Source organism: Hemibagrus wyckioides, linkage group LG29 (genome assembly GCF_019097595.1).
Source record: "Hemibagrus wyckioides isolate EC202008001 linkage group LG29, SWU_Hwy_1.0, whole genome shotgun sequence".
Lineage (NCBI taxonomy): Eukaryota > Metazoa > Chordata > Actinopteri > Siluriformes > Bagridae > Hemibagrus > Hemibagrus wyckioides.
Genome location: NC_080738.1, coordinates 7878415 through 7889836, shown reverse-complemented (window position 1 = coordinate 7889836; position 11422 = coordinate 7878415). Strand labels below are relative to the sequence as shown.

The window sequence follows — 11422 nt, the reverse complement described above, 5'->3', positions numbered from 1 at the left end:
TGACAACTTAGCGATGCAGTGAATAAGACTGCTTATCTCCTCATCATGGCACCTGTTAGTGGGTGGGATATATTAGGCAGCAAGTGAACATTTTGTCCTCAAAGTTGATGTGTTAAAAGCAGGAAAAATGGACAAGTGTAAGGATTTGAGCGAGTTTGATCAAGGGCCAGATTGTGATGGCTGGACCACTGGATCAGAGCATCTCCAAAACTGCAGCTCTTGTGGGGTGTTCCCGGTCTGCAGGGGTCAGTATCTATTAAAGGTGCTCCAAGGAACGAACAGTGGTGAACCTGCAACAGAGTCATGGGTGGCCAAGGCTCACTGATGTATGTTGGGAGAGAAGGCTGACCCGTGTGATCCGATCCAACAGACGAGCTACTGTTGCTCAAATTGCTGAAGAAGTTAATGCTGGTTCTGATAGAAAGGTGTCAGAATACACAGTGCAGGACGGGTCAGGGCTGTTTTGGCAGCAAAAGGGGAATCAACACTATATTAGGCAGGTGGTCATAATCTTGTGCCTGATCAGTGTATATTTATGCAACAAGTTAGGAAACCGTTTTACGTTTTTCTAAACAATTTCTTATAAAATAGAATGGAGAAGTCTTCACCTTGCCATGCAGGGTCTTGTAAGCAGCTTTGATCTCCTGCCGCTGAGCGTTACTACGAGCCGTCAGCAACTGCAGAATGGCTCCTTCATCAGTGCCTAAGCACACAGTAAAAAAAAAAAAATAAAAAATAAATAAAAAAATAAATTAAAAAAAAAACATTATTAAATGTTATGACACTTACATACAAATATCATATCATATCTAATTTCCTTAACTTTACTCAGTACATCCAGTGTCTTGCATAAATATTCCCCCTTCTCCACTTTTTTCATAATGTGCAACTGGAATTATATACATCATTAAATCACTATACTGGGGGAAAAAAAAACAACTGATAGACTGCTTTCTTTTCGCATTACATAGAAACACCTTCATTCCACTTCAGTATAAAAACAATCCATTACAAATTAAGGATTATGGAATAAGAAATATTAAAATTGACCAGTTTAATCTTACTGAAGATACAAACTACATTTCTGGTATTATAACAGAATTTAACTCTTTTTAGTCACTATATTATGGCTATGATTACAGGAATTCATTTACAATAGAGACTACAATTATTTAGAATTGTTAAATAAATTCTAAATAATAAATAAAATGGTTAAATGTTCAAAAAGAGGGTGAATATTAATGCTAAGCACTGTACATCCTGTCTGAATCACTCACTCAACTATACTCTTTCTGGTAGCTCTGAATACATCAGAGCTTACGAAAACATTAAAATTAAAAACGTCTATAAAAATATATATAAAAATAATAATAATATAAATATGAATAATACAATCTTTTTAAAAATAAAAAATAAAAAAAACATTTATGGAAATAACTAATGCTTCCAGCCAGTAATATGCACAGTGCCTTGCATGAGTATTCACCCCCAACCATTTATCATTCATACACTGACCATGCATAACATTATGACCACCTGCCTAATATTGTGTTGGTCCCCCTTTTGCTGCTAAAACAGCCCTGACCCGTCCTGCACTGTGTATTCTCACACCTTTCTATCAGAACCAGCATTAACTTCTTCAGCAATTTGAGCAACAGTAGCTCATCTGTTGGATCGGATCACACGGGCCAGCCTTCACTACCCACGTGCTTCAATGAGTCTGGACTGCCCATGACCCTGTCACCGGTTCACCACTGTCACCTTCCTTGGACCACTTTTGATAGATACTGACCACTGCAGACTGGGAACACCCCACAAGAGCTGCAGTTTTGGAGATGCTCTGATCCAGATGAGGAGATATCATAATGTTATGCTTGATCAGTGTAAATAAGTACACAATATCTACTGTTTTTCAGTATAGGGATTAATGATTTATACATTTCATAAGAGATCTTAAAAGAGTCTAAATCTGCCCTTTTTATGGACTTGTTTGACTAATGTCCAGTGAAACTCTCATCTGTGGCAGTGTGTGCTCTGACTAACCAAATCCTTTCATAGCCTTGAAAAGAGCCTCGGCATCAGCGTTGGCGTTGAATCCGCTCTGAGGCTTGATTGTTCCTCTTCCAGACTGGACAGAGAAAATGGGGGGAGAAAAAAAAGACAATGTTTATTTATTTTGCAGTGTTTCTTTCCTGTAGATTAAAACCTTAACTCTTTGCCTTACAATCCAACTTTCAAACATTTCTGTAAAGCTAGAAAATTTACGCCTAGGGTCAGTGTAATAAATCTTACAAATAAAGATATGAACATATTATTATTATGCTTCTCCAGACGGATGCCCTTTTTTTGTGCTGCCTGTCCTTTTAAGAACTAATGCAGGTCAGCTGAGTAATTTTCCACAAGGAAAGTGTGGGACAAGGATGAAAAAGAGAGAGAGAGAGAGAGAGAGAGAGAGAGAGAGAGAGAGAGAGAGAGAGAGGTGGGGTTTGTGAGTGGGTTTATGACTCACACACTGTCTAAGACAGAAATAATATCTTATGCAATAGCAGGCCCAGTGGTAAACCCATAAACCTTTCAGAGATACTGTCATTCTTTCATTCATTCACTCTCACACTTATCAATAAACAAGTTTAATCTTTACTAATCATTAACATTAACCCAGCATGTGCAAATTATTGCTGTTGAATTAGCTAAGTCTATGCTATGATATAGTATGTAGTAATGCACTTTCTAAGTATAGTATGCCATCATGTTTTATTGGTCTAGAGTCACACCCTGCATGTGAGTAATAGGAGTTACTCTCAGAGTTCATGTGATCTGCGGGAACCTACAACCCACACCCGTCACAAGCCAGGAGGAGAAAAAAAGGCTTGGTGTTGCGCAATTTTCTTAAATAATGCAATGCTGTTGCTACTATTTCACTCGGGTTATAAAAAACGTGGAATTTAACACAATAAGGGCAGAGCAGTGAATAGTGATGTGTGGTTCATGAACGATTCATTCATTTATTTTAAACGACTCCTTAATATGACTCGGGAACAATGAGTCATCTCAGAGAGCGATTCATTCATTTGGTATTGACCGTACATGCGCAACAGAAATGATGAGCTAATTGTCCAAGTCGTTCATTCATCACATGACCACTTCCTGGATCAATATCGTACAGTCTATAATACTGATGTAATGTTAATATAATGTTAATAAATAAAATAAAATGATCAAAAGACATGTGCAATGTACATTTTCTGTTCTTGTTCCAGGGCACCATTGTGGTTAGCACTGTTGCCTCACAGCAAGAAGGTCCCGGGTTCGAGTCCCGGGTTTGAACAGGCAGGGGCCTTTCTGTGTGGAGTTTGCATGTTCTCCCCGTGCCTGTGTGGGTTTACTCCGGGTACTCCGGTTTCCTCCCACAGTCCAAAAACATGTACATTAGGTTGATTGGTAATTCTAAACTGCCCATAGGTGTGAGTGTGTGTGGTTGTCTGTCTATATGTGTGATGGACTGGTGACCTGTCCAGGGTGTACCCCTGCCTTTCGCCCAATGTGTGCTGGGATAGCCTCCAGCAGATCCTTGTGACCCTAATTAGGAATAAAGTGGGTATAGAAAATGGATGGATGTTCTTGTCAGTCTCGTTGATTATCGTTTTGTATTATTCTAAATGTGATCAACCGTCCACGTAAGTAGATGTGTCCAGTTAATTGGCTATTAACACATAACATTGTAATTATATTCTGCTTAAATGAACAAAATGACCCGGAAAACGATTCAAAGATCAGAGTCAGTGAAATGATCCATCACTAGCAGCGAATATACACAAGCTAAGCCACGCCCAGCCGCAGTACAATGAAGTCGCTAGTGGGTGGCCCCACTACCGGTTGCCATGGTAATAACGTTTATCAGTGACTAGTTTAACTAACCAAATCAATTTTCTTGAAACATTCATTTATGGAGGGAGATTCCTAGCATTTTTTTTACATCAATTTCACCACTTTACAAATGCATCATATCATTACGAGATGAAAAAGAAGCAAGGCAAGCTCTACTGTCTTCACCCGCTGGACACGCCCACATCTAGCTGCCTCTCGTGTTACCAGGAAGTCGCATTGACGATGATTGCTCTGTATGTGTGACTGTAGCTTTACAGTTATTTTTTGATCCCTTTTACTTTTCCTTCCCCTCAGATGTTATGTTGGTCTGGGACTTCCTACTTGGCATTATTATTAAATACCACATGAGAATAACAGGATATATCTGTCAGAGTTTACTGTTCTTCAGTTTCAACTTTAGAATCCCTCTGGCACTGGAGTTTCATATTGTAAAGACTCTTTATGAGCGCATGAGAAAATGGATCAAATCACAAAAACACATCAAATGTCTAGCTCTAGGTCTGTGCCATAATGTTAGGTTAGCGTTACCGCAACAATGACTTTTGTAATACTGATGTTCCAGATGTTCCAGATGAGTAATCAGTGAGGATGTACTGGTCAGGATTATCTCCTGTCACATGAGGTTCGGCCTTTTCTCAATACTAGTAGTGTGTAGGTTGCTGATTCTTTAACGGATAATATTTTATCATTATTAGGCAGGTTTACTGCATTTTAATGTTCCTCCTGATTGATCAGTTCTCTTTTTGTGAGTGTGTGTGTGTGTGTGTGTGTGCGTGTGCGAGAGAGAGAGACTATAAGATATCTCTTATATAACCACATAAGTAGAACGTTATGCACATGCCAATACATGCAGACAAACAAGTTACTTTTGATTGGTCTCTCTTTCTCACACACACACACACACACACCTATAATCGCAAGTACCTTCCACAGTAATTAATGCAGCTACATAATGTTCATCTCAGTAACCTGAAGAAAATGTTTTGGCTCTTTCAAATCGATATACAGCAAATGACCGCATTAGGCCAAAACTGTCATGTATTCCTATCATTACTGAGACATTAGTCCTTACCAATAACACACACACACACCAGCTATACAAGTACTACATTAACCTCTAAATCCAACTCCAACCTGGAGTCACTCTTTTCATCTCTCACAGATCTATTACTGCTGAACAATACGTACATGTACAAGTCCAGCGCATATTGATTTCAGTCATCAGTATAGCGATAGAGCTGCACTGACCAGAGTAAAATGTACACTAAAGCAACTCTGACGCCCAAACAGTAATCTGATCTACTGCAACCTGCTCTATTCTATCTGTGCTATTCAAGCTCTCTGAAACCCAAAGGATATAAAACTTTGACAGAAGAAAAATAATAGATTATGTGTTTCCAGTTTTACTAAAGCTTAAACGTTAGTCTTGCAGTGTGGTTAAGTACATAACAGTGTAACAGGAACATTTAAATAAACAATACCCTATTGTAAAAGTACACCAGTGTGTGGTTACCGGTTTAAACCTAGGCATGTGTAGGGTTTAAGTTGGAATATTTTTAGTACAGAATGATTTATTCATGTCGAAACATCATGAATTAGTCCTTGCTGGAAGTTACAGCATCATGTACGTGATGAATTTTATCATTGTGATGTTATTTTTCAGTATAAAATATTGTCTTTGGATCTTTAAAATCAAGTCCCGGCCCTCATAATATGTTGATATGAGTCAGATGTTCAGTTCCTGATGTGCTGTTTGCGTGCACAAATCCCAATCCAAACACCAGCATTCCTGTCTGATCGAGGCATACTGGATCGAAAGATGTGAGATCATGTGCTGCTGATTCAGGCTAGCAGAGCAGAGATTTAGTGTTCAGACCTGAGGACAAAACACATGGATTTTGGCACTTAAAACAGGAGTCGTGTCTCTAATGCCCCTGGCTTTCATTAGCTCAATAACGTTATTTGTTCCGCTACGTTTTTGTTTACGGCATGCTCACACAGCCGTAAAACACGAAAAAAGATCTCAGGTCAGATCTCTCTCTAATCGGACCTTCATCGCTCATGGGGCTATCCTGCGACAGCTTTAATGCCGGACATCCGATCCAGGCATCAGACAACATTCTCAGACAAGCAAACGTAAACAGTTATAAGTGAGCTTGCTTCATTCAGTGCTCCCTCTCGTATCCAACTATTCTTTCCTGTGAGAAAGTGAGCATTGTGTTTACAGCTCAGGATCTTTGGTCATTTCATTTGTTTGAAAGGGCTTATTAATGTTTACCGAGGTCTGTGCATGCATCTACGCAAACATGTCCCCACCCGTGAAACCGCAGCATATGTAAGTGATATTTGAGCGAGAGAGAGAGAGAGAGAGAGAGAGAGAGCGAGAGAGAGAGAGCGAGAGAGGAAAAACCCACCCTTCTAGGAGCACACACATATGAGTCATCAGCATAGTCAAGAAAAAATGAAGGTTGGAAAACTTTTCTTTGCGTCTCGCCTCATATTTTACTACAAAAGTAACCTTTTGTCCATCCTAGATCACTAACACTAAAGTAAATCTCCTAAATTTATATCTCTAAGTGTCTAATCTCAACGGTTTTTAATAAAAATGAAAAGTAAAAAGAATTATAGATGTAGATTTATATTTAGATCCCTAACAAGCAAGCCAGAGGTGAGGAAAAACTCCCAGAAGTGGAAACTTTGAGAGGAACCAGGCTCAAAAGGGAACTCATAAATCCTTTCTGCTTCTTCTTCTTCTTCTTCAACAACAGCAGGCTTTAGTATGCGTGTTGAAATGTCCAGCTTGTACATGTGGATCAGACGCCTGGGTTGTGCAGAGGAGAGATTTTATAATTACAGCAGTAGCAGCAGCACTTAACTACAAGTCTATAGTCTGCTGGTGAGATTATGGAGATACATGAGATTGTTGTTGATGGTGCTACTTAGAAGCCATGGAGATGGCTTTGGACGAAGAGTTACGGAGAGTTTTGCAGTCAAGCGAATAGATGATAACTTCATATAATACACAGTTATAGAAGGTAAATGATTTATAATCACTCTCCGGTGTCACCCAGATGAGGACGGGTTTCCTTCTCATGGTTTCTTCCTCATATCATCTCATTAAGCTTTTCCTCACCACACTGTCCTCTTGCTGAATAACTTAAAAAAAAATTTGTATCCTGAATTCTGTAGAGCTGCTTTGCAAAGTCTATTATCAACAGCACTATACAAAGAAATTATCCGCAGAATCAAGGCGGTTTAGAGGAAAGTGTTAGGATTTCCACCTGCACACTCACAAGAGCCAAGAATGAGTCATAAGTCACCACAAAAGGGAAGCTTAAACTATTATTTTGACAACCACATTTAGAAACGAGTCTTTTAACCAAAGGACGAAAAGTGGAATTTGTGCTTTTCTGGTTGTGTCAGTATTCAGCATTGAATGTCTGTCATGTCACACTCCATAGTGGTGCTTAATACGGAGCTTATATGAATGTAGACACTCAGGTTTTTAAAAATGTAGAGTTTTTCCGTAAGTATTTTTTTGTTTTTATCTAGCCTTCTAGGAGGGAAATATTCAACAAACATTCTAAAATAAAATTATAATAAAAAATTTCCCCCACACAAATTATTTTACGTGATGATAACAAACCCATTTCTGCTCTCTGTGATGCCCCGAGTGCTTCTTCATAATCATCTAAAAATTTGAAATTATCCAACAGACGTAAAAAAAAAAAAAAAAAAGACACACGTCTCACACTGAAAGCCAACATAGTACTGATTCTTCATTTTCTCTCAGACTTGCGACTGGTGATAAAATAATTCATTTCTTAATGCTGTTTAAAAAATGTCCCACAAGGCGATTTCCACACCAGTGTACTATAGCTTGGCATCTAAAATGCTTTTGGTTAGTGGGTGGGTCAAATGACTGGATCACACTTGATCTAAACCTGAGATACTGGTGGCTGGGAGACAGAAGAGAATTTGGTGGCAAGAAGAAGACGAAGAAGAGTTTTTAAAACAAAGCATATAGAAAGAAAGAATGAAAGGCAGACTGGTATGATTTCTTCTTCTTTTTTTTTGGACAGTCATGGGAGTGTCCACTGATTGTGTGCTGAAACCGGTATGTATAGAGGCATCGCCCTTGCGTAACTGTCAAACCAGCACTGTGAGATGTTTTCACTGCTTTTGGAAGTCTTTAGGGTTTTGTTTTTTGGTGCAAATCACAGCTATTATTATGATGGTGTGAATAATCTCTGAAGTGCAAACATTGAACTCTACTCCCTGTGCAATTTTGTTATTATGCAAAAACACAATGTGAAACTTTCTACACTAGGAATCGCAAAACACTTTTTTGCACAATGATCATAAAAGTATTTTGTGGACTCACCATGTTTTCTTAGGATTTCTGCTTGACACACAGCTCTTCAAGTCGGCTCTAAGAGGAAATAAACGTGCCTGATGAATCTAATGACACGTTTGCATTGACATCCATGTTAAAATGATCCTTGCAACAGGTAAACGCTCACCTGTGCGAATTATCGCGATAGATGGCGGAAAGCGTCACAATTGACAGTCGATCAAAAAGGAGATCTACTTACCGAAAAGTTTTCCGCACTGCAGGAGAAGGAGTCAGAGTGAAGGCAGGAGATGAGGAAAAGCCTCTTTAAACAACTTTTCTGCCACTAGAGCCGCACCCTTTTGGCTCCACGAGCCGCGGGGGATTATGGGTATTGTAGTTTTTCCACTAATTATAAAGTGAGGAAGAGTTGGGGACGTTTTACGCACACTGAATTGATATTATTTGATTATCTCTACTGAAAGACATTTGTACTCTTTCTAGTTTATTCATTCATCAATTATAATCTCTTTCCTGATCCTGGTCAACATGGTGGTGGTGGTGGTGGATCCAGAGCCGAACCCTGGGACGCAAACTTTTGAGTGCTAGCTTAAAACTTCATGTTGCTGTATTATTTCGATCGTGTTAATGCTGTCATGAGAATATGGATAATTGATGGCTAAAATCTGATACAAGGACATTTCTGATCTAAACTCAAAATGATGCATCTGTGTGAGCACCACATATTAATGTCTTCATAAGCCCTTATTTAGAGATGATTGTTTGAGTTTTGCTACAAATATCTGATATCCGAGGTTCACTAGTGCTTAAGCAACATAGTCTACAAGCAATGATTAATAACGAGTAAAGTGAGTTTCTTGGCACGGTTCACAAATCTGCGTTAGTAGATCAGGTATTCCCTGTTCCACTGAGATATCTCCACAGAGTTTAGCTCCAAATGCATTGTAGCGCAGGTGACCTAACTTGTTTCGCTTGTCTTTTAAAGCATCTGAGTTTCACAGCTCAGTGCTTTACAATTGGCGTTGGAATACACCTCAGTGTAGGAAAAAAAAAAAGCAACAAGTCCTATTCCTTTTACAATGTCTGGCTTGCCTACTCACATTCTGTGATTAGTTCTGGTTCAACAAGTTGCCATTAGAATTCACATAAAAGTGAATGGTCCACAAGTGTGCAATTAAAGCGTCACGTGATCTCAGTAGAAATCCACCTGTTTATGGAAAGATCCTGAATCAAACAACATCATGGAGACTAGCGAGAAGAAAAAAAAAACATTTCTGGGTTCTCAGGTCAAATGAAACCAAACCTGTTTGCCACTACAATTGTTGGAAGACCATCTCTATTCATCACCCGGAGAATACCATCCAGCCAGTGAAGCATGGGGGTGATAGCATCATGTTATGGGGATGCTTTTCATTGGCAGAGAATGAGACTCTGGACAGAGTTCACAGCAAAATGGAGAACATGCATGCTTGCAAAGCTAGATGAAAAAGTTTAGAGTGGCTCAGTAAATACTCAGACATCAATCCAATTGATATTTGATGGCAAGACCATTGGTATTTGCCGTTAGGCCAATTATTCCCATCCAATCTGATAGATCTTCAGCTGATACAGACATGTGTCAAAAAGCTTGCATCTATAAATGCAGCAAAAAAGTGGTTCTACTGAGTATTGTTCTTGGATGGAAACAAAAAAAGGTCTGTTTTTGTTTAATTCATTTTTGTTTAATTTAATTTTGTGTCACAGTAAATAAAAGTCTTTAGCACTGAATGTCAAATGTTACAGTTTGGTGAAAACTGAGCCATAGTCTGTTGCTTATTGTTAAAAGGTCAAATATTATAATGCTCATAAGTGTGCTAAAACAATATAAATGAAAGGTCAATGTTTCATGATCTATAATAATCATATTTGTCCATGTGATTTTCATCTTAGGAAACATGTCTGTGTCAAACACTGGTAAGCTGGTAAAGTGAGCACTACATCTTATAGTTTAGGTCTGAATAAGGTTTCTGGTGGTTGTTTCTTTTTCACTTGGTCACAATCATTTGAGTCAGTTTACATGGTCATCACTGCAGAGAGAAAAGTGGAACTGTCTACCCAGGACCCCTATTGGTGGAGGAGGAACTTAACTGAAAATGTTGCATTATTAAGAGAGAGAAAAGAGGCCTAAAGAGACCCAGATATTACTGGTATGCAGTATAGTGGTCTTATTAGCAATAAATTAGGTGACACATTCCTACAACTTAGAGAATTTAACTCAGATATTTTAGAAAACCTGCCTGAAAGAAGTAGCAGAAATCTTTCCAGCACATTTTCAGACGACCAGTAAATAAAGCTGATCGCTTTATTTTTTCTTTCTTCTGTCCAGTATCTAATCAATTCCGCTTTTCTTGTCTTAATATGTCTATTAACATTGAACTGTTCTACACTCTCACACACACTCTCACTCAGGACTGAACTGTTCTACACTCTCTCACACACACACACACTCTCACTCAGGACTGAACTGTATACTAACTCTCTGTCTCTCTCACACACAGATACACACACTCTCTCTTGACTGTGTGGACGCACACACACACATAATTTATATTGTTCATTACTTACTGCACTACCTCTACCTGTCATCCGCTGCTATAGTTATACTTATGTTTATTCTATTTGCACTACCTCAACTGCTGCTGTGTATTTTTGCACAATATTTTTGCACAATAATTTTTTTCTACATCATTTCACTTTATCTATTTTATTTCGCTTACATTCCAGTACACGTTCTTTTATTTCCTTTCAGCGCTAAGTGTCCTGTGTTCTTTTGTGTTGTCTTTATTGTATTTATTGTCTTTTTTGCACTGTCTTGTCTATGCTCTGTTTGCACCTAGCTGCACACTGTGCACTTTACGTGGCTAAGACAAACTTCTGTCCTAGCTCTGTGGTGTTGTTTGTTGTTTTGTATTGTACTAGTAGTTGTATGTTTATGTAGCACCAGGTCCTGGAGAAACGTTGTTTCATTTCACTATGTACTGCGCCAGCTGTATGTGGTTGAAATGACAATAAAAGCTTCTTGAATCTTGAATCTTACAGATGGAAACGAATGTTTGGAAAAGGAAGTTGGCCCGTACGGGGATCGAACCCGCGACCTTGGCGTTATTAGCACCACGCTCTAACCAACTGAGCTAACCGGCC

General features: G+C 38.8%; 1 protein-coding gene and 1 non-coding gene across 3 annotated transcripts in view; both read right to left on the bottom strand.

Annotated features, from left to right (window-relative positions):
• The window catches only part of anxa5b (annexin A5b), a 17027-nt gene extending 8435 nt beyond the window's left edge, over nucleotides 1-8592 (bottom strand). For both annotated transcript variants that reach the window (XM_058384799.1, XM_058384800.1), the window contains exons 1-4: nucleotides 8484-8592; nucleotides 8273-8320; nucleotides 2044-2128; nucleotides 609-703 (exon numbers count right to left, since the gene is read on the bottom strand). In XM_058384799.1, the coding sequence (XP_058240782.1) occupies nucleotides 609-703; nucleotides 2044-2128; nucleotides 8273-8275 (183 nt within the window). In that variant the 5' untranslated portion in view covers nucleotides 8276-8320; nucleotides 8484-8592. The remainder of the gene's footprint in view (nucleotides 1-608; nucleotides 704-2043; nucleotides 2129-8272; nucleotides 8321-8483) is intronic.
• Nucleotides 8593-11348: 2756 nt separating this feature from the next.
• trnai-aau (transfer RNA isoleucine (anticodon AAU)) lies at nucleotides 11349-11422 on the bottom strand. Its single transcript has one exon. It is a non-coding gene; the product is annotated as a tRNA-Ile (tRNA).